A 24,278-nucleotide genomic window follows, 5' to 3' on the forward strand; every position below is an offset into this window, starting at 1 on the left:
AAGTATTTCAGTCTCTCATGGCCACAGTCAAGCAGACTCACCAACCTAGAGTCTCAAACCTAAAATCTCTCTGTTTTTCGTATTTCGAGCTGGAATCCACGCCGTTACCAAATCCAGAGAAACTCTAATTCCTGAAACACCCCAAACATACCAGAATGTCCCTAGAAAATCCAGTCCCTAGAGTCTTTGATTCCTCTACACAAAATCGCATTCTGTAACCCGAAATGCTGTTCAAATTCGGTTTTGAGAAAAGAGGATTCACACTTCATTAATGCTACTGTTCTATTGAGATCAGGGGGTGACATCTCTCTTCGAATTTTCGGAAAAACGTCACCTTCCAATCTAAACACACCTTCAATCCCTTCATCATCGGTGTCCTCGGCCTCATTGAAGCTCCCCGATTTCAAACAATTTGTGAAACTGAAGTACGTAAAGCTCGGATACCATTACCTTATCACCCATGGAATGTACCTGTTTTTATCCCCTCCTTTTGTTCTCACTGTGGCACAACTGTGTACATTCTCACTCCAAGACCTTCATGATCTTTGGGATCAGTTCAGGTTCAATCTCATATCCGTTGTCCTTTGCTCAGCTCCTTTGGTCTTCTTATTGACCCTTTATTTCCTTACTCGTCCACAGCCTGTTTACCTTGTTGATTTCTCGCGCTATAAGCCGGAGGATGCGGGAAAGGTCACAAGGCGGGTCTTCATGAACTCTTCCCATTCAATAGGAACATTCACTGAGGAAAACTTCGCGCTTCAACGAAAAATTCTTGAGAGGTCGGGTCTTGGGGACTTGACCTACCTCCCTGAAGCTGTTGTACAGGTGCCTCCAGATCCGTGTATGGCAGAGGCGAGAAAAGAAGTTGCGATGGTAATGTTTGGTGCCCTTGATCAGCTACTTGAAAAAACTTGCATTAAACCGAAGGACATTGGTATTTTGGTTGTGAATTATAGCTTGTTTAATCCAATTGTTTAATCCAACACTGTCGTTGTCAGCTATGGTTATCAATCGTTACAGACTGCGAGGGAATATTATTAGTTATAACCTCGGTGGGATGGGATGTAGTGCTGGTTTGATCTCCATTGATCTTGCTAAAGATCTTCTTCGAGTCCACCCGAATACCTATGTTTTGGTCATTAGCATGGAAAACATCACATTGAATTGGTATTTCGGGAATGATAGATCGATGCTTGTCTCAAACTGCTTGTTTAGAATGGGAGGAGTTGCAAGTTTGCTTTCAATCAAATGGTCAGACAGACGTCAATCCAAGTATCAGTTGGTGCACACTGTTCGAATCCACAAAGGTTCGGATGACAAGTGCTTCTCTTGTGTTACCCAACAAGAGGATTTTGCCGGGAAAGTTGGAGTTTCTTTGTCAAAGGATCTTATGGCGGTTGCTGGGGACGCTTTGAAGACCAACATCACTACCTTGGGTCCTCTTGTGTTACCTATGTCCGAAACAGTTGCTCTTCTTGCTGGGAGAAAACTTTTGAAGATCAAGGTCATGCCTTACATCCCGGATTTCAAGTTGGCTTTTGAGCATTTCTGCATTCATGCCGGAGGAAGAGCTGTGCTAGATGAAATGGAGAAAAACTTGCAGCTTTCAGACCGTCACATAGAGCCTTCTAGAATGACACTTTACAGATTTGGCAACACTTCAAGCAGCTCTCTTTGGTATGAACTTGCTTATACAGAAGCCAAGGGAAAGATGAAGAAGGGAGACAGAACTGGCAGATAGCGTTCGGGTCCAGCTTCAAGTGCAACAGTGCAGTTTGGAAGGCTTTGAGAACTGTGAATCCAGTAAAGGAGAAGAGTCCATGGGTGGATGAGATCCACCAGTTCCCGGTGGATGTTTCTAAGGTCTCAGCTCTATCTGATCCCCGTCGACTTTTCCCTGTTCATCATGTTTTCTCAAGTGTGGTGGTTGTAGTGAAGCGTTTGGCTTTGGTTTATGAGGTAGATGCTGTTAGTGGTGATTTACAGTGGGATTATGTCTTTAATTAATCGGCTGGTTTCTTTTATGCTGTTTTTATTCTCTTGGTGATCCAATTTAACTGGGATTAATATCCAATTTAGTTTAAACATATTCCTAGTATCAACTTTTAGTTGGTGTTCTTGGCATCCTGCCTACATATTTCGGATACCTGTTTTTGGTCGGCTCCCTGAGATAAAATGTCCGCACACCCCTTTTCTCCGCATGCACATCATTTCCCTTAATTTAAACCAACTCTTGTCAAGATTTGTCTCCCATACTTCGGATACCTGTTTTTAGAAATGCACTTCCGGTTATAATCGGCCACGATCTGGTCGATATTGAGAGAGAGAGAGAGATTAGAAACAATTTCCACTACATAAGAAAAAAATTGAAAAAATATATTCTTTGATTGTTCCAAATAGACCCAACGCACAAAGGACAGTGTTGAAGAACAAAATATACCTCGAAATGTACAGAGGAGTTTTTTTTTTTTTTTTTTTTTTTTTTCTTTCCGGCAGGAGTTGACAAGAGAGCGAACCCACAAGGATACTAGTCCTTGGTTGACTTGGACTTGTTGATGAGAGACTAGTGAATGTGAGGGATCACGCCGCCACCGGCTATTGTACCTTTGATCAGGGTGTCGAGTTCTTCGTCACCACGAATTGCAAGCTGCAAGTGCCTGGGTGTGATGCGCTTCACCTTTAAATCTTTGCTTGCATTGCCTGCTAGCTCCAACACTTCAGCCGTAAGATACTCTAAGATAGCGGCAGAGTACACAGCAGCTGTTGCGACAACTCTTCCACTGGCTTGAACCCTTGTCTTCAAAAGACGGTGAATCGACCAACTGGGAACTACAGGAATGTGCATTCATGTATGAGAAACAGGAACCCAAAGGGTATATTATACCAATTACCAAGAAACCAAATACAATCCATTGTTAACTTGAACACTTGAAGAACAACAAAAATCTTCAACACATCGGCAAAAGTCCATGATATACTCATGCCTGGAACAACTTCAGGAGCCTATACTTGAAACCCAATTTATCATCTAAAGCAAATATATACAGCACCACACCCAGGTCAATGACACATCTGATCATATTGTAGTCATTATTAAACGAAATAATGCAAACTACCATTTAACGTTGGAGAACAAGAAGAAAGAACAGCCATCTCAGCTGACTATTTACACATGGACCAGAATCTTGGAAAAGGAAAATAGGACACAGAAACATACACCTAAAGCTTTTGTCAATGATAGGAGCATATTTAGATGATTTATTTAGCTTGTTTTCTTACATTTATGTTGTTAGTTCTTAGTTATTTTAGTATTTTAAGCTATTTTCGTGTGTTTGTAGGTTCACATGGTTAAAGTAGCAAGAAAGTGCATTTTGGTGCATTTTGGAGCAGTTTTGGGCTTGGATTGGATAGCATATGCTTGGAGCAAGATGGATGAACGAAATTGAAGTCCAAAGGAGACTAGGAATCTGCTAAGGAGATGGAAGAAATTAATTCAAGACTTGGAAGAAAAAAGAATCAACTACAAAGAAGGAAACATGAGTCAAACTTCCTTATTTTGACTTAACTTTCCTAATCTTTTCCTAAGTTTCAGCTACCAAAAAGGGTTCCTAATTAATTTAGGACACTTAAATATATGTCTAGAAAACTTAGTCCTACTTCCTAATCCATGCCGCACATATCCTTTCTAGATTTCCCTTTTTATGGCAGCAAATCACTTTCCCATTCTCTAAAGGATATTGCCGCATCTTTCCCTTTCCCTTTTCCCAATTCCTTGCTGCATATTTTACTTCCCTTTTCCGTCTTGGACTCTGAATTTAATTACCCTTTTCTTGGAGGATTTGGAGTCTTAAAATCTTCCCAAATTAATTAATTTATGCCTTAACCTTTCCCCCTCTATATATACACAATCTGCTGCACATATTAGAGATTTTTTAGACATCCATATCCATCTTTCACCACTATCAAACCTATCCATTCACTCCACCATCCACCACAAGCCGCACCATCCATCCATAATACACCACAACCCAATTTTCAGCCATTCCACACCTTGTGCCGCAGCCTAGCATGGAAGAAAGAGAGAGGAGAAGCCTTGGACGTTTTGGTCATTCAAGCTTGGATTGTTGGAGCGTTTCTATGTGTAATCTATCTTAGTTTTAAGGTTTAATTTATATTCTCTTTGTTTTGCTGTAACCATAAGGAACTAATTTTGTTTTGGCTAGAGGAGACTTCAAAATCATGATTATATTTGTGATATGAATTGATTAATTCCAGTTGTGATTTCATAAATTGTGAATGCAATTTACTTAACCGTTTGATTGAGAACTTATTCTTGTATGTTGATTAAGGATGCATACTTAGTTTACATGCATGAATTTGGTGCTAGAATATAAGGGAGTTTCACATAATCATTACAAACTTATATTCACAAGTAGTTAAGATTGTTTTCACAATCATGTTTAGTTAAATTCCTAGCATGAGTATCATGATATCATAGTTACGAATGCTTTGTCAATGCTTATGATTTTCATAGAACGTAATGATCTTTGATTGTATCTCTATTATGATGTCATGTAGGGAACTTTTGAAGAATGCTTTGGGTTGTCGAATGATGTCATCCAATCCAATAACTAAAGGAAAATATGAGGGTTAATTAGTGATGTCACGGTTAATCTAGGGTGTTGAGGTTCATGGTTTATTGGAAAAGTAACTGGAAATCAATTTGTATGCAAGTGCATCATGTGTGGAGCAGGACCCTCTAGCTAGCTAATCATCCATAGTTTTTCCTAAATTCGTCCAAATCTTATTTAAGTCTTTTTGTTACTTGTTTTTATCTTAAATTCGTCAAAAACTCAATCCCGTTTATTTTGTTAAGTCAAATCTGTCATATTGTGTGTTTTTAAGTATTTTGAGTCAAAACTAATTCTATTTTCGTCCAAATTGAGTCTTAGAGTCTAGTTTGAGTTTTTTTTATTGTTTTGTGTTGTTTTGAGTCTTTTGAGTTTGTTTTGAGTCATATAAGTTTAGTTAAGAGTCTTTGAGTTTGTTTAAGTGTTTTTAAGCATATTTTTGTATCTTTGAGTCAGTTTTCATTAGATTAGCAATCCCTCCTAATCTGCGGCCTAGAATGATCCCTACTTATATCTTTACTACAATTGTCAAAAAAAAGGTTTAATTTGAGTGCTATTATTTATCACATCAGTCAACCATGGTCTGAAACCATATATTACCACGCTACCAACCTCAGCAATTAAAGTTTCCTTTTGAAACATTATTCGGCCTACAAAATGTGTCCCATCTCAACGAAATAAGATTGAATTGGCAAGCCTTTAAAGGCACCTTCCATGTAGGTAGTCACAATTATCAGGTTATGTTCAATTGGGGTATTCTGCCAGTAGCCCTGCCTGCTTTCTTGCCTCACCAACATATTACGGCTTCGAAACGAATTACAAGAAAGTAGGAAACGACACAATGGACCAATGTTCCAATCGTAGAGATCAACATAATGAATAAATAATTAACATAGAAACAGCCGCATATCGGATCCTGAATTTATATCTTTCGGCCATTTATGTGAACAAGTCTTTTATTGATTCCCCCTATATCCATCCAGCGCAACCTCCACACTGTTAATTAGAATTTATCTTTGGGGCTTAATTTTCTGATATCATTCTTCTCACCAAGGAGGAAAATATATAATGTACAAGAGTGATTTGCAAGGAAAGAAAGAAACATCAAATAACTTAATTACAATTTGATTACAAGGACTCAAATAGGTAACTAAACTAATTACAAAAGGTCAACTCTCAAACACTCCCCCTCAAGTTGGTGCATAAATGTCATTCATGCCCAACTTAACAAGAGAGTTGTAGAACGCTTGACTTGCAACAGCTTTAGTTAAGATATCCGCTAATTGATCCTCTGACTTTACGAACGGGAATGGAATAATATTCCCATCCAACTTCTCCTCAATGAAGTGTCTGTCAACTTCCACATGTTTTGTGTGATCATGTTGAATTGGGTTGTGTGAGATATCGATAGCTGCTTTATTATCACAAAATAAATCTAAGGCTAAATTGGAAGGATACCCGAGTTCACCAAGCAACCTCCGAAGCCATAATAGTTCGCATACTCCTTTTGACATACCCCTGTATTCCGCCTCTACACTTGATAAAGTAACCACTTTCTGTTTCTTACTCCGCTAAGTCACTAAGTTTGGGGAGAAGCAGTTGCTGGCAGCTCGTTGGGTTGAGCGAAAAAATGGATGAGGATCCCATCCGGATCCAAATGGTAGGAATCATAAAAATGAGTTATTATTTTTAATCCACGAGTGTGTGTCCCACACATATGCTACGTAAGCGTAAGCACAATGAATGGAAAAATAAACGGAGTTTGGCTGGAGGATTATTGTTCCACATTTTACCTTACCAAGGGATCAAATTTAATGAATTTTTAATTCAAGGATTATTCCTCTAATAGAGTTATGGTTCATGAACCATTATTATAAATTTTTTTTTAATTTAAACCACATTATTACTAGCTCATTAGAAGATTTAATTTATCAATTCTCCTTCAGTATGTAACACAATACTTGTAATTCTCATATATTCTAATTGGATAATAATGAACTATGTCAAAATTTCTCAAATACTATTTAATATATTTGATATTTTTCGTATTTAATTCAACTTGGCACTATAGTAGTTTGTTCCTGGTGTGTGTTTTCCCATTGCCCGCTGTGTCTACCGTAGAATATTTCTGTCGTGCCGACTGATCCACATCAAACCCTAACCCTATTTCTTTGATATAAAATAAAAAAAAGGGTAAAGTACAAAAAACTACCTCAACTATTGGGGTCACGACTCATACCTCATCTTTTAAAATTGACAATGTCATACCGCATCTTACGAATTTGTGACAATGTCATACCTCCGTCAATTTTTCTGTTAGTTTTTTGTTAAATGCTGACGTGACAAGAGACGGGGACCACTTTTTATTAAAAAATATAAAAAAATTTAATATTTTTTAAATATTAAAATAATAAATAAAAGTAAAATTAAAAAAAAAAGGTAAAATACAAAAAACTACCTCAACTATTGGGGTCACAACAGTTTCATACCTCATCTTTTAAAATTGATAATGTCATACCGCATCTTACGAATTTGTGACAATGTCATACCTCCGTCAATTTTTCTGTTAATTTTTCTGTTAAGTGCTAACGTAGCTTGATTCGGGACCTACTTTCTATTAAAAACTAAAAAACAATTATTTAATATTTTTTAAATAATAAAAAGCAAAAAAAAACAATGAAAACCCTCATTTCGTCCCTCCCCTCCCCCCTCCTCCCTCCTCCCTCCTCCCTCCTCTCCCCATCTTCATCTTCTTTCCCCCACCTGCAAATCCCCAAAAAAAAAAAAAAAAAAAAAAAAATCCAATTTGTCTTCCCCCCACACCCACACTCAATTTCCCCACACCCACACTCTTCTCCCTCCTGCAACACAGAAAAAAAAAAGCCCAGATCCCGTCGGCGGGAAGATGGATGAGCAAAAAAGGTGAAGGATGGGTGCGGAAGAGGATATGGAGAATGAATGAAAAGTAGTGGATTTGGGGTTTGATGGGTTTTCAAAATGTTTTTTTTTTTTTCCTTCTTTTTTTCCTCTTCTTCTTCCTCCTTCTTCTTCCGCAAGGGAGTTGATGGTTTAAAAAAAAAAAAAAAATTTCCTTCCTCATTTTTTTCCTCTTCTTCTTCCTCCTTCTCCTTCTCCTTCTTCTTCTTCCGTAGGGGGGTGTTGATGAGTTTTCAAAATTTTTTTTATTTTTTCTTCGTCTTCTTCTTCCTCCTTCTCCTACTCCCTCCTTCTCTTTCTCCGCCGACAGGGGGAATTTTTTTTTTTTTCCTTCCTCCTTTTTTTTCCTCTTCTTCTTCTTCTTCCTCCTCCTCCTCCTCCTTCTCCTTCTTGTTCTTCTGCAGGGGGTTGTTGGGTTTTCAAAATTTTTTTATTTTTTTTATTTTTTTGGGTTTGCAGGTGGGGGGGGGGGAAGAAAATGAAGATGGGGAGAAGAGAGAGGAGGAGGGGAGGGGAGGGGAGGGACAAACTGATGGTTTTTTTTTTCTTTACTTTTTATTATTATTTTAATATTTAAAAAATATTAAATAATGTTTTTTAGTTTTTAATAATTTTTTAATATAAAGTATGTTCCGAATCAAGCCACGTGAGCACTTAACAGAAAAACTAACAGAAAAATTGACAGAGGTATGACATTGTCACAAATTCGTAAGATGCGGTATGACATTGTCAATTTTAAAAGATGAGGTATGAAACTGTCGTGACCCCAATAGTTGAGGTAGTTTTTTGTACTTTACCCTTTTTTTTTAATTTTACTTTTATTTATTATTTTAATATTTTAAAAATATTAAATATTTTTTTTAGTTTTTAATAATATTTTAATAATTTTTTAATAGAAAGTGGTCCCCGTCTCTTGCCATGTCAGCATTTAACAGAAAAATTGACGGAGATATGACATTGTCACAAATTCGTAAGATGCGGTATGACATTGTCAATTTTAAAAGACGAGGTATGAAATTTTCGTGACCCCAATAGTTGAGGTAGTTTTTTGTACTTTACCCAATAAAAAATATAATTGTTGTAAACAGTACATTGACCTGTGAACAGTACTTTTTGCTACAGTCCTAAATAGTATTCGGTGTTATGGTAAAATATTTCGTGCAATTCTGTTTTGTGTGTGTGTGTGTGTGTGTGTGTGTTTTTTTTTTTTCCTTCTTTTTTTGTCATTATTATTTCTCTTTTTCTAAATGGATTCATTGAATTGTGGTGTTGCTATGCATATATTTGGAACTAAAATATAGATAATTGATACTGGTGTTTCTTATACTCATGATCCTGCTGTATTTGATGAATTGGGAAATTATATTCATCCTTATATTACGATTGCCAATGTTAAACATTCACCACTGACAGATGAAGGTAATGTCTCTCTTTCTCCGACTTTATCGTTGATTCGTGTTTTACTTGTTCCTAATTTAAAATTTATTGTCTGTTGGGATACTACTAGGCTCACTTCATTCATCTACCCACTTCTATTCTAATTACTGCTTCTTTCAGGATCTCAAAACTCCAAAGGTGAATGGGCGTGGCAAAAGGGTTGGAGGATTCTACATCTTGACTATGGAGGATACAGATGCTTCAGGTTCAAGTAATCATACAGTGCAGGGTGCCAAAGTGAGTGATAAGCATAGATTTTGTTGTGAAATCGTCGCTTGGGACATCCATCATTTGTTTATATGAAGCACTTGTTCTTACTCTCGTTCTATAAGTATGGTGAGTTTGATTTAAGTGTGAGACTTTTGATCTAGCTAAGAGTCACCATACTACTTTCTCGGTGAGTGGTAAATTAAGATGGTTGGGGTCTTGCTAAAATTGCTTCTAATGGAAAAAGAAGGTTTGTTACATTATATTGATGATTCTACTAGAATGACTTGGTTTTTTCTTTTACGAATTAAAAAAAAATGATGTTATTGCCATTTTACGTTATTCTATGCCATGATGTCTATTCAAATTCAGGCTCAGATTAAGATTTTTCGATGACGATGGAGTTGAGTATGTGAATTATACTATGGCCCAATTTTTTTCTTGAGAAGGGTATCTTTCATCAAACTACTATGTCATTCACACTCTAACAGAATGGTGTAGCAGAACAAAAGAACCGTCAATTACTGGAAGTGGCGCATTCCTTGATACTTGATATGTATGTCCCTCATTATTTGTGGTAGCCAATTGTTCTTGCTGCTGTTTACTTGATTAATCGAGTTCCTAGTCGAGTTCTTGAATTTAAAACATTGTTTGGAAATGCTCCAACACCACCATGTGCTTCCTACTATGTGCCAGTTGTCACCTAAAGTGTTTAGATGTGTAATGTATGTGCATGTTTATTCCCATCAAAAGAGTAAGTTGTATCCTTAAGCTCTTCGATGTGTGTTTGGGGATACTCTTCTACTGAAATAGGGTATAAATGTTATCACCCTTGACTTTAGAAATTTTATAATACCACGGATGTTACCTTCCATGAGAAGGTTTTGTATTTTGTGAATCCCTCTTCCAAGCCCACTTAAAGGGGAGAGGGGGAGTGAAGTGAAAAGTCGAAGAGATGGTGTGTATGATGTGTGTTACAGGCTGAATTGGAGACGAAGCATGTCTTGATGCATGATACCGACCGGGCGGCTGTAATAGCGACCGGCCGACTGATTTTGATATCAATCTGAGGCATATATCTGTTGACAACCAGTCAGCCACAATCAGTGACTAGTTAGTCCATGTCTGATGCCACGGGACCAGAGTCTCTGTTTCGACCAATTGCCTAGTGACGACGACCGGTCGCCTTTTGCTGGTTTGTCTAATGAGTTGCATGTGGATGGTTCATTTAGTGAAGATATACCTACTAGTGTCACACATGAGGATATTTGTCACGTCATCACTTAATGGTTAATTTAACAGATTTTTTAACGGTTATATGAAATTGAAAACAAAATAATACTAAATGTATGAGATTGAAATGTTTTAAAGATGTTGTATGAGGTTGTAATTGCATCGAAACCTGAGAGGATAAAATGAAATTTACCATTTTTTTAAATAGGGTAAAATATTATAATATTTTAAATGCATAAAAAAAAAAAAAAAATTTGCCACATGGCACAAATATATCAGCGCATAAATGTGGCAGCCACGTCAACTCTTAATGGATCAATGGATATATTATATTGAAATAAAATAGTACTTGATGTATGAAAGTGAAATTTTTTTAATATATTGTATGAAATTATAACAGACCTTAAATCTAAGATGGTACAATGTAATTTACCCTAAAAAGAAAATTTGTTTCCATGTAAGAAGTCTTTACATATAAAATAGGAGTTGAGAAATCCATAAACGTTCGAGCTTTCTTGATGATGGAGGTAATTCTATAACAAACGACGACGACGATGATGACACCGACGACAACAACGAATGAGCTTGGTGTGGGATATAGTCAAGGATCAATAGGTCAGATCTCGTGATAGAAATTTTTCATCATTGGATTTGACTGATGTGAAGGACCATAAGTTTAGAGCAATTAGTCGTCGTTGACGACGACTGAGGAGCATGGTGTGGTAGGTAATCAACGATCAATATATCTGATCTTGTGGTTTGAAATTTTTTATCATTGAATTTGACTGATGTGAAGGACCATAAGTTTAGGGCAATTAGTCAGCGTCGACGACGACGGAGGAGCTTGGTGTGGGAGGTAATCGAGGATCAATAATGATCTCGTGGTTGAAATTTTTTATCATTGAATTTGACTGATGTGAAGGACCATAACTTTAGAGCAGTGGATCAACAGATCTGATCTGGTAGTTTGAAATTTTTCATCATTGGATTTGACTGATCTTGTCGTACGAACCTGCCATAAGAAAACGCCAACAAGCAACTTAGTTTGAAAATTTTCATCATTGGATTGACTGATCTCGTGGTACGAACCTGCCAAGAAAACGGCAACAAGCAACTTGTAAATGTAGAAACCTGTGTATATTGAATTACAATTAATTGCTCGAACCTTGAATCAACTAATATTTTGATTGTAAGAAGTTGATTGTAGCTAGCAAATGTGTGATTAAACAAAGCTGCTTGAGGCAAGGATCCTAATGGCAAAAACCTGATTAGTGATGAAACAAAGTGATCTACCATCCCATGAGTACCCCTAGCATGATCAAATTAAGTAAACCAATGATGTACGACAAAATCAAGTTACTTTATATGAAATAAAATTAAAGACTGAAGAGATGAGCAATAAAAAAAAAATAATTGAAGAATTGATAATTCATGTGTTAATAAATTATTTGCTTTATTATATCATGAAAGTTCATATTTTTTATTTTTATATTGTATAAATTGACACAACTTTAATTTAACATATTTTTTTGGGCCTATAATATATGAACTCGAAGAAAAACGATCAGATCTACGAAAGTTCTACTTGTAGGCTTTTAAAAGTTTGTACTGTTAAGCACTATTGATGCGAAAAACGGTCAATACTAGAATAGTCTTGAAGGAAAATCACATTGCATCACGATGGGCAACATATTCTAGGCCACATAATAAAAAAGACGAGGAATTACAAGTACTATTTTCAACTACTAGGTACGCTGGCAAGTTTGAGTGCATGAATATTGAGTTATATCATGATACAGATTTAGTTGCGTTTATTATATAAGAGACGATATACTTAACATATTAAATTTATCACTTAGCATTACGATCTAATGATATTCTTATTTATTTGTAAGTGAGAGGTCTTAGGTTTGATTCTCACAAAATTCGAATTTGAACCACATTATTATGGCTAGCCTATTGTGAGGCCTTAGCTCACTCTCTTACCGCTTAGTATAGATAATATCGTTTGTTAAAAAAAAAAAAAAATATATATATATATATATATATGGTACATATAAAGAACTACTATTAGTTTCATGAAAACCCGAAACGCACGTTACATAGTATAGGATTAGGATCCTATTTGAATTCTCTTTGTGGAGATCTGGATGATCAATAATCTTGTCCATTTATTTTACATCGTGTGACTAGATATTATTTTGAATTTTTTACTTAAAATTGAATATAAACAGTATCTAACAAAAATTAGTTGACAATGTACAATGAACGACCACGATTGATTCATTCTCTAAATCCTCACAAAGAGAATCTGGAAAGGATCCTCATCCCATATTATATTAGTTTCTTATCTTACAATTTTTTTTAATACAAAGTAATCCCAATGGCAAATGCTTGATGAGTGATTAAACAAAGTGATCTACTACCTCATGAGTACCCCTAGCATGATCAAATTAAGTAAACCAATGATGCAGGACAGAAATTAAGATACTTTATATAGAATAAAATTAAAGACCAAAGAGATGAACAACCGAAAAAAAATGATTGGAGAATTAATAATTCACATATTAATGGATTATTTGCTGCTATTATATCTAAGGTTCTAAAAAATGTTGGGTGCTAGTCGGGTGGCAGGATGGGGCCTAGCGCTTAGGAGGCTGGGGCCTAGCGCTTAGGCGGCTAGACGGATTTAAGTAAATCTATTGTATTTCGTGTAAATAAGTGTCTGTTTATATTTAAAATATATATAATTTCATCATAAATTAGAAAATAAAATGACATATATATTATGAAGTATTAGAACATAATGAAAACATGAGGAGCAAACATATAATGTGTATTTATTGAAGTGTTCAATAAGTATCTTACAATTTATTAGAAACAATAAAATGCAAAAGGAAAGTTATCTATTTTCTATCTAAGTGAGTTGCAACCTAGGCAGGTGTTTAGACAGGTCTGGACGGGTTAGGTGGTATAGGCGGGAGCCTCAGCAGGTCTAGACTCATTTCTTAATTTTTAAACGTCTGGATATTAATCGGGACAGTAGTCAGCCGCCTAACGCCTAAGCGGGACCTATACGGCATTAGGTGGGGATTTTTAGAATGGTGGTTATATCATGAAAGTTGATATTTTTTTTACTTTTAGTCCTGTCTGGATTCACACAATTTTATTAATTTAGCATATTTTTTGGAAAGTTTCATTGGCACTCCAAAAATCTCATTCTACACTCCTCACAAGTGTATTTTTCTTTTCAAATATAGAAAGTTTAGAATGTAAAATGAGATTTTTGGAGTGCCAATAACAATTCCCTACTTTTTTGGGGCCTATAATAAATGAATGAAGAAAAACGACCAGATCCTCGAAAGTTCTACTTGTAGACTTTAAAAGTTTGTTTTACTAAACTCTATTCATGCGAAAAGTCCACGGTCAATACAAGGATATTCTTGAAAGAAAATCCACATTGCATCACGATGAGCTACATATCCTAGGCCATATAATTAAAAAGATAAGGATTTACAAGTGTTATAATCTTATAAGCCATTCAATATATGGATGCCCAACCCACTACAACTCTACATGTTTGTCCACTAATCCACTTGTTGCCTTATCCTTCCATAAAAAATCACACACAAAAACACAAAGCCTTACGACTGAAAAGAGAGAAAAGAAAGACGGAAGAAGAGAGAAGCCACAAGGCTCATGGCAGAGAAAAGAAAAAGAGAGGAGAGAAATGGTAAATTTCATTTTACCCTCTCAGGTTTCGGTGCAATTACAACTTCATTTCAATTTCATACAACCGTTACAAAATCTGTTACACTAACTGTTAAGTAATGACGTGGCAAATATGGGGTCCCCATTTATGATGACATGGTTGCCATATTTGTGCCACGTGGCCACATTTTTACCCCTACCTCCCCCGCAACCCCCCCACCCCTTTTCTCCCTCCCGAGCCTCCCAACCACCTCCCTCTCCTCCACTCTCTTCACCTCCCCTCCCATTCAAAACTTAAAAAAAAACAAAAAACAAAAAAAAAAGGGTGAGCGGAGGTGAATAGAGTGGAGGAGAGGGAGGGAGAAGAAAGGGTGGGGGGGTTACGGGGGAGGTTAGGGTAGGGTTCTGGGCTTGGAAGGAAGGTTTTGGGGGGCGGGGGGACTGACGGGGAAGATGGGAAGGGAATGGGATCTGGGTTTCGTTTTTTGGGTTTCTTTTTTATTTTTTAGTTTTAATATTTAATTAATATTGAATTAATTTTTAATAGAAAGTGGGTCTCACCTTAAGCCACGTCTGCATTTAACGAAGGAATTGACAGACAACTAACAGAATGTATGAAATTGTAACAAATTCGTAAATGAGGTATGACATTGAAACTTTTTAAAGACGAGGTATGAAACTGTTAATATTTTAAATTTTTTATTAAGTGTTTAGCCACATGGCACAAATGTGGCAACCATGTCATCACAAATGGGGACCCCATATTTGCCACGTCATCACTTAATGGTTAATTTAACAGATTTTTTAACGGTTATATGAAATTGAAAACAAAATAATACTAAATGTATAAGATTGAAATGTTTTAAAGATGTTGTATGAGGTTGTAATTGCACCGAAACCTGAGAGGGTAAAATGAAATTTACCATTTTTTTAAATAGGGTAAAATATTATAATATTTTAAATGCATAAAAAATTATTTTTTTTGCCACATGGTTCAAATGTGTCAGCCATGTCAGCATAAATATAGCAGACACGTTAGCTCTTAACTGATTAATAGATGAAAAATATAATGGATGTGTTATGTTGAAATATTGGATTTGATTGATGTGAAGGACCATAAGTTAGAGCAATTAGTCGTCGTCGACCCGACGACGGAGGAGCTTGGTGTGGAAGGTAATCAAGGATCAATAATGCTCTCGTTGTTGAAATTTTTTATCATTAAATTTGACTGATGTGAAGGACCATAATTTTAGAGCAATTAAACAGCGTCAATGATGACGGAAGAGCTTGGTGTGGGAGGTAATCAAGAATCAACAGATCTGATCTCGTAGTTTGAAATTTTTCATCATTGGATTTGACTGATCTCGTCGTACGAACCTGCCATAAGAAAACGGCAACAAGCAACTTGTAAATGTAGAAACCTGTGTATATTGAATTATAATTAATTGCCCGAACCTTGAATCAATTAATATTTTGATTGTAAGAAGTTGATTGTAGCTAGCAAATGTGTGATTAAACAAAGCTGCTTGAGACAAGGATCCTAATGGCAAAAACTTGATGAGTGATGAAACAAAGTGATCCACCACACCATGAGTACCCCTAGCATGATCAAATTAAGTAAACCAATTATGTACGACAAAATTAAGTTACTTTATATGGAATAAAATTAAAGACCGAAGAGATGAGCAATCGAAAAAAGTAATTGAAGAATTGATAATTCACGTGTTAATAAATTATTTGTTTTTGTTATATCGTGAAAGTTGATATTTTTGATTTTCATACTGTCTAAATTGACACAACTTTAATTTAACATATTTTTTTGGGCCTATAATATATGAACTCGAAGAAAAACGATCAGATCTACGAAAGTTCTACTTGTAGGCTTTTAAAAGTTTGTACTGTTAAGCACTATTGATGCGAAAAACGGTCAATACTAGAATAGTCTTGAAGGAAAATCACATTGCATCACGATGGGCAACAAATTCTAGGCCACATAATAAAAAAGATGAGGAATTACAAGTGCTATTTTCAACTACTTGGTTCGGTGGCAAGTTTGAGTGCATGAATATTGAGTTATATCATGGTACAGATTTAGTTGCGTTTATTATACAAGAGACGATATACTTAACATATTAAATTTGTCACTTAACAGTACGATCTAATGATATTCTTATTTATTTGTAAGTAAGAGGTCTTAAGTTTGATTCTCGCAAAATTCGAATTTAAACCACATTATTATTGTTAGCCTATTTTGAGGCTTATCTCACTCTCTTATCGCTTAGTATAGATAATATTGTTTGTTAAATATATATATATATACACACACACACACACACACACATATATGATACATATAAAGAACTAATATTAGTTTCATGAAAACCCAAAACGCACGGTACATAGTATAGGATTAGGAACCTATTTGGGTCCTCTTTGTGGAGGTTTGGATGATCAATAATCTTGTCCATTTATTTTACATCGTGTAACTAGAAATTATTTTGAATTTTTTACTTAAAATTGAATATAAACAGTATCTAATAAAAATTGGTCGCACGATGTATAATGAATGACCACGATTGATTCATTCTCTAAATCCTCACAAGGAGAACCCATAAAGGATCTTCATCCCATATTATATTAGTTTCTTATCTTTCAATTTTTTTTTAATACAAAGTAATCCCAATGGCAAATGCTTGATGAGTGATTAAACAAACTGATCTACTACCTCATGAGTACCCCTAGCATGATCAAATTAAGTAAACCAATGATGCAGGACAGAAATTAAGATACTTTATATAGAATAAAATTAAAGACCAAAGAGATGAACAATCGAAAAAAATGATTGGAGAATTAATAACTCACATGTTAATGGATAATTTGTTGCTGTTATATCTAAAGTTCTAAAAGACGCTAGGCACTAGTAAGGTGGCGGGCTGGGACCTAGCGCTTAGGCGACTAAACAGATTTAAGTAAATTTATTGTATTTCGTGTAAATAAGTGTCCGTTTATACTTAATATATATATATATATATATATATAATTTCATCATAAATTAGAAAATAGAATGACGTATATATTATGAAGTATTGGAACATAATGAAAACATGAGGAGCAAATATATAATGTGTATTTATTTAAGTGTTCAATAGGTATTTTACAATTTATTGGAAACAATAAAATGCAAAAGGAAAGTTATCTATTTTCTATTTAAGTAAGTTGCAACCTAGGCAGGTGTTTAGACAGGTCTGGAAGGGCTAGGTGGTCTAGGCGGGCACCTCAGCAGGTCTAGACTCATTTCTTAATTTTCAAATGCCTAGATATTAATCAGGACGGTGATCAGTCGCCTAACGCCTAGGCGGGGACCTATACGGCATTAGGTGGGGATTTTTAGAACGGTGGTTATATCATAAAAGTTGATATTTTTTACTTTTAGTCCTATTTGGATTCACACAATTTTATTAATTTAGCATATTTTTTGGAAAGTGTCATTGGCACTTTAAAAATCTCATTCTACACTCCTCACAAGTGTATTTTTCTTTCCAAATATAGAAAGTTTGGAATGTAAAATGAGATTTTTGAAGTGCCAATAATAATTCCCTACATTTTTGGGGCCTATAATAAATGGATGAAGAAAAACGACCAGATCCTCGAAAGTTCTACTTTAGACTTTTAAATGTTTGTTTTATTAAACTCTATTTATGCGAAAAGTCCACGGTCAATACAAGGATATTCTTGAAAGAAAATCCACATTGCATCACGATGAGCTACATATCCTAGGCCATATAATTAAAAAGATAAGGATTTACAAGTGCTGTAATCTTATAAGTCATTCAATGTGTGGATGGTCAACCCACTACAACTCTACATGTTTGTCCACTAATCCACTTGTCGCCTCATCCTTCCATAAAAAATCACACACAAAAACACAAAGACTTACGACTGAAAAGAGAGAAAAGAAAGAAGGAAGAAGAGAGGAAGAAGAGAGAAGCCACAAGGCTCATGGCAGAGAAAAGAAAAAGAGAGGAGAGAATAGAAAGAGTTATCTTTGTAATCTTATTACTTCAGATTATAAATGAAAGCATCACTGCTGCTCCGAGGACATACTCCAGTCACATTGACTGTAGAGGAACCTCATAAATTTTGTGTTTTGTTTATTTATTCCACTGCACACACCGTCAGTTTTACAACCACAAGTACTATTTTCAGCTTGCTTTTTTTTTTTTTTTTTTTTTTAATAAAGAAAAAATAGAACAGTTAGTGGGAACCTATGGTTATACTATTTTCAACTATTTGGTGTGGTGGCGAGTTTGAGTGCATGAACATTGAAGTATATCATGGTACAGATTTGGTTGCGTATACTAGATAAGAGACAATCTACTAAACATATTAAATTTTCCACTTAGTACTACAGTCTAGTGATATTCTTTTTCATTTGTAAGTGAGAGGTCTTAGGTTTCATCGACAAAGGCAAATTTGAATCATATTATTACTAGTCCATTATGAGGGTAAGCTCACCTCCTTTAACCTTTATGTAAATAATATCGCTTGTTCAAAAAAAAAAATCTAAATTACATATTAATAAAAACTGTTTGTCAACCAAAAACTAATAAAATTACTACTATACCCTTTAAAATAAAACCGAAAGAAGATATTATAAAAGAAAACAATATGGACATTAAAGTAATTTTGTACAAACAAGTTTTTACTTTTTTATCTAAACCTCACAATTATGATACTTAAAAATTGCCCCCTTTATCAATAGCCTCTCAACTCATTCACTATCTCTTTCCTAACTGCTACCCCCTTTTTTGTTTTTTTTCTTATGTCTGCCAACCTATTAAAAACAAATAACTCCTCTCATAAAAAAAATAAAAAATAAAACTTAAAAATTATATTTCTTAACGCACATAGTGTGTGACCTTTGTTAGAAATAATAATAATAACTCAAACAGAGACAAACGAAAAGAACATAAACTTTGTTGTAGTCCTATTGAATTAGAAATGTGATTGTGTAAATCCTAGTGTATCTAGGGGTATCTTTGTATATTCCTTTTAGTAGTTTAATTCCTATTAGAGTAGTAATCCTAATAGGGTAAGGATTTAATCTTCCCTACTACTATAAATAAAGGCACAATGGGTGATACAACACACACCTCAGAATTACATCTCTCTCTTCTGTCTCTGTTGCCGCCGGCCCCTCTCTCTCTGTCCTAAATACAGTTCAGTCAAATAGACCTACAACAAACTTAACATTATTACTTTTAATATTTTAGTTAATCAGATTTTATCGGGGCTTTTGAATTAATCAAAAGGAAGCTCTGGCTTTATATATAGAGAGGATAAGTAGGCACATTCAAGTGGCATTAAGTATCACAATACAAATATAGACGGTCCAATGGCCCTGCAGCCGGAAGAAGAGGAAAACTTCTGCTATGCCATGCAGATCGCGTTATCTTCAGTGCTGTCCATGTCTATGCAATCAGCAATCGAGTTAGGCGTTTTCGACATCATAGCAAAAGCCGGTCCTGGTGCCAAGCTCTCTTCATCAGAGATTGTAGCCCATATTGGCAGCGGCACCAGGAATTCTGAGGCACCGGTGATGTTGGACCGTATTCTAAGGCTCCTAGCCAGTCACTCTATTCTCATCTGCTCTTTTGTTGCTAATGAAGAAGATGGGTCTGATTCTCAAAGGCTCTACAGCCTTAACCCTGTGTCCAACTACTTTGTGACTAATGAAGATGGTGTTTCTTTAGGTCCCTTGATGGCATTCATTCAAGACAAGATCTTACTAGGCAACTGGTCTGTTTAGTACTGCTCTCTTGACCCTACTATGTAACCATTGTCTTAACCCTTTTCTCTTGGCCCTATTAATTGGAGGCTTGGAGCAATGATCCTGAATTTTGACTGGAATCACTTACCACTTATTTATTCACATCAAATTAGAAATTTCCACTTCAGTCAGTGATGAAATAAATTGGTGTCATGCTTGTTTTTTTTTTTTTTTTTTTTTTCCCTAATTAGCCTAATTAATAGTAATTTTTTCTTTTTAACTCTAACTTGGGTGGTACACTTTGACATTGATAGGCCCCAGCTAAAAGAAGCAGTTACTGAAGGAGGAATTCCATTTAACAGGGTCCATGGTATCCATTCTTTTGAGTATCTAGATTTAGACCCCAGGTTTAATCAAGTTTTCAGCACAGGAATGTTCAACCACACCACTATTGTCATGAAGAAGATTGTTCATCTCTACAAGGGTTTTGAGAAACTTACTCAACTTGTTGACGTTGGCGGTAATGTGGGAGTGAATCTTAGTGTAATCACTTCTAAATATCCTCATATTAAGGGTATCAATTTCGACTTGCCTCATGTTGTAAAACATGCCCCTTCATATCCTGGTAGCGATCGTTTTCCTTCTTAGTTTTATTTATCATGCACAAGCATGCAGCTTAAAATAGGAGTCAATTTATTTTTGCAGGAGTCGAACATGTTGGAGGAGACATGTTTGCAAGTGTTCCATCTGGGGATGCCATTTTTATGAAGGTAATTTGTCAATTTCTCGAGCATTATTTTTTTATTCTTTTGTAGTTTGAGGTCATAAAAACAATGGTTACAATGTATCTTTTGATAAATTTTTAGTGGATACTTCACGATTGGAATGACCAAGACTGCATAAAGTTGTTGAAAAATTGTTACAACGCTATTCCAGACGATGGAAAAGTGATTATCGTGGAAGCACTTCTTCCGGCGATGCCAGAGACTAGCACCGCCATGAAGAGCACCTCCCAGATTGATGTGCTTATGCTGACTCTTAACTGGGGAGGAAAGGAGCGGAGCCGAGAAGAGTTCATGGCTTTGGCAACTGGTGCTGGATTTAGTGGCATTAAATATGAATGTTTTGTCTGTAATTGTTGGGTGATGGAGATCTTTAAGTAAACTCCTGCTTAGAAAAAGTTAAACCACTTCATGGAAGTGTACTCATCATGGCCTCCTCCCCATCAATAACTCCGGCTCATAATTCATGTCTCAGAAACACCTATGTCTGAGCATGATCAAGAAAGTATTTTTCTTAAAACCACAAGGAGATATGTCATGGCAACATGTGTACGTATATATCTGATGCACTAATAATTAGGTGCTTATAAATGCATCTTAGTGGAGGAATAAAGTCTGGAAAATGTGGTTGTTTAAACATGTAGTGGTCTTGGCAATTTGTAGTCTCCTTTGTTTTGATCAATGCAATAAGAATTATAGTTTGGAATCTGTTTTTCTTCTTTCCTCGTCCTTAAAAAGATGTACTCATACAACTCTGAAGTGTTTAGAGGTTCGCAAGCAGCAAGCATTTGGTCATATATTCATTGACTCTAAAATCCTCTAAAGTCATTCAAGGTTACATAAATTTATGGCTACTAAAAATCAACTGCACGAGTGTTTTTTCCTAAAAACAATTACTTGTACAATTTTGGAGTGTTTGAAGTTCAACAACAGCACGCAGTTGGTCATATTTTAATTGACTCTAAAGATCTCTTAAGTCTTTGAAGGCTACGACAATTTATTGCTACTAAAAAACCAACTATGCGGGTGTTTTGTTTTTTAATAAACAATATTATTTACACTAAGAGGAGGGGGTGGCTCAGCCTCATAATGAGCTTGCAATAATGTTGTTCAAATTTTCTTGTGACAAGTATCGAACCTAAGCCCTCTTATTTACAAGTGAAGAGGAATACCATTAGACCGTAAGTGGCAACTATGCGGGTATTTACTTCCTAAAACCAGGTACTCGTACCAGACTGAAGTGTTTTGAGGTTTTCAAACAGCATGCAATTGGTTATAAAACTGTGTGGGTTTTGTCTTCCTAATGCAATTCTAAAGTGTTTGGAGGTCCAAATAGCACACAGTTGTTATATATCTGGAGCCAAAAATAATCAAGAAGAATATGGAGGTGACACGTGGATTTTAGGGTAAAATAACAAAATTACCCTCGAGGAACACCAGAATTCCTACGCGCGAGTAGTGGACAATCATCCCTCAATCCAAGTCAAAAGTGCCCAAAATAGGTATTTATTCAAAGCCTATTTCATCTATTCTCATCAAATCTTCTCCACAAGGTAACCCTCAAATCATTCATTTTTAATTATATTAATTAGCTAATTAATTGATTTATTATTCAATTAATTTACTAATTAGCTACAAATCATGAATCTCTCCCACAAAACCATCCAAGTGGCCGCCGGTCCATCTCCTCCCAAAGGGGCCGGCCACACCCCTATATAAACATCCTCATTCTCTCCAAAACTCAATTCCAATACTCTTGCTAAATTCTCCAAACACTTTTTCCTCAAAATTCTAACTTTGGCATCGGAGGTTCTTCGGCCAAAGCCCCCCCATTCATCGTGGGCGCGTGAGGCTTTTGGCCTTGACCTAAGGTTTCGTTTGTTTTGTAGGTGCAAATTTGTCCAAGAAAAAGGAGGAAGAAATTTGCATCCACAATACATACATATATATATACATATATATATATATATATATTGACTCTAAAACCCTCTAAAGTCTTTCGAGGTTATGTCAATTTATGGTTACTAAAAAATCAATTGCATATATTTAGGGCTCAGATTTCAGCGTCTTTTTGTTCAAATAGGGTTCAATATTTTCATTTTGCAAAAATAATTTAGTCTTTATTGCTGAAATAGTTTACTTTTACAGAAATAGAAAAGTCCTTATTGAGAAACAATTTATTTTTGCAGATTGAGTTTGCTTTAAGTAAATAGTTAACATATTCCACATAGAGACCTAACCACCTATGTGAAAATTTCTCCTTTTGAAAAATTGACTCATTTGACTATAAAAATATTGAATAAAAGAATCAAGCACTGCAAAATGGTCCCAAAAAGGATGAGAAAAGGGCTCCTCCCGGGCCAGGACCAACGCTTGCTGCCCGACTAATGTAACAATTGTAGCAGCTCAATTGTCTTCACTAAAGTAGCACTAAAATGAAGCACTATTGCACCCCCCCCCACATACATTCGAACACTTTTTTAGTAGTTGAAGTAGGCCCCTTGTAGTAGCAAACTTTAGCCAATAGAGTTCATTTAGTTGAGCCTTTAGAGCCATGCCAAAGCAATATCATGAACGTACGAGAGGAAGATGAACATGCTCGAAGTAGGCTTTTTTTCAACTTATTATATCTTATAGTTATAGTAGCTCTATGGATCCGCCCCTCGAGCAATGGTCCAAGCCCGGTTTAGCATAGGAATAGAAGAATAGTTTTTTTTAGTAACTATATTAAAAAACAAATTATAACAATTTAGTTGTTCAAATCCTAGAATGCTTTTTTTATTTTTTATTTTTTATTCCGGTTCATTAGATAAGTGATTGAACTATCTTACTTGGGCGGATGGGTAGAAAAGAGGCATCTTACGACACCCTGTTAAGGGAGAAACTTTCCTACGTAGAATGTTGCACATCAGAAGAATCTGAGTGCTTGCTAGTAGTTTAATTGGCATGTTTTAAATATCAGAACAAGAAATCTTGTGACTAATGGTTGGTCTTTCTCTCGATAAAAGGCAATGCATAAACTGTGGTACTAGTTAAGCATGAAAAATGCAATCATTATAAAGTGGCTCTGAACAATTCAGATTATGTTGATCATATAAGGAAAAATAAAGTCAAGCAAGAAGACTAAGCTAGTCCGCTTGTGTATGTTTATGCCAGTCCCTTGATCTATCATGAATCATGAGAGATGATTCGGTATTTGAATCAGTTGAATGGGAGTGAAGGGGCTTCTTCAAGAAAGCTTTGCCTATTCACTTAGACAATGCTCTGCATACTTGATGAATACCATGGAACTATTCCACTGCTGAATGACGAAAAGATTTGATTCCCTACTTTCCTAAAACCAAAGCTTTATTCAAGCCAAGCTGACAAAAGCTAAAAGAATCACTTTCCCTCGCAGCCTGAATGCTTTCCTTAGTGCAAGAACTAAGTAAGCAAGCTACCTCTTCATATGGTCGAGCAAGTAAACTACCTTACTCTAACAAGTAGTAAACTATCCCCTTCATGATTCAAAGGTAGTTTTCTTCATTGACCCCGACCACAACCATCCTTAAATGACTAAAATACATTCTT

At 35.6% G+C, this 24,278-nt stretch overlaps 1 protein-coding gene, 1 long non-coding RNA gene and 2 pseudogenes across 2 annotated transcripts; 3 read left to right on the forward strand and 1 right to left on the reverse strand.

Moving 5' to 3' along the window:
• Window positions 1-327: 327 nt before the first annotated feature.
• LOC103935035 lies at window positions 328-2,102 on the forward strand (annotated as a pseudogene).
• A 425-nt stretch (window positions 2,103-2,527) lies between these two features.
• Window positions 2,528-2,985, reverse strand: LOC103935033 (annotated as a pseudogene).
• Window positions 2,986-8,539: 5,554 nt separating this feature from the next.
• On the forward strand, window positions 8,540-9,475 carry LOC125475608. The gene is made up of 2 exons (XR_007256937.1): window positions 8,540-8,987; window positions 9,126-9,475. It is a non-coding gene; the product is annotated as an uncharacterized LOC125475608 (long non-coding RNA).
• A 10,034-nt stretch (window positions 9,476-19,509) lies between these two features.
• LOC103935026 (caffeic acid 3-O-methyltransferase 1-like) lies at window positions 19,510-21,516 on the forward strand. Its single transcript, XM_009344793.3, has 4 exons — window positions 19,510-19,955; window positions 20,241-20,551; window positions 20,632-20,696; window positions 20,793-21,516. The coding sequence occupies exons 1-4, from the start codon at window positions 19,552-19,554 to the stop codon at window positions 21,087-21,089; spliced, it is 1,077 nt and encodes a 358-aa protein (XP_009343068.1). The 5' UTR covers window positions 19,510-19,551; the 3' UTR covers window positions 21,090-21,516.
• Window positions 21,517-24,278: the final 2,762 nt, after the last annotated feature.

The sequence above is a fragment of a genome, unplaced genomic scaffold, assembly GCF_019419815.1.
Source record: "Pyrus x bretschneideri cultivar Hongxiangsu unplaced genomic scaffold, Pyrus_bretschneideri_v1 Contig15, whole genome shotgun sequence".
Lineage (NCBI taxonomy): Eukaryota > Viridiplantae > Streptophyta > Magnoliopsida > Rosales > Rosaceae > Pyrus > Pyrus x bretschneideri.

Excerpts from the sequence above, each read along its gene's own strand:
- LOC103935026 (XM_009344793.3), top strand. The coding sequence starts at position 19,552 with ATGGCCCTGCAGCCGGAAGAAGAGGAAAACTTCTGCTATGCCATGCAG. Across the intron at positions 19,956-20,240 it reads AAGATCTTACTAGGCAACTG|GCCCCAGCTAAAAGAAGCAG; the intron begins GTCTGTTTAGTA and ends TGACATTGATAG. Across the intron at positions 20,552-20,631 it reads ACATGCCCCTTCATATCCTG|GAGTCGAACATGTTGGAGGA; the intron begins GTAGCGATCGTT and ends TTATTTTTGCAG.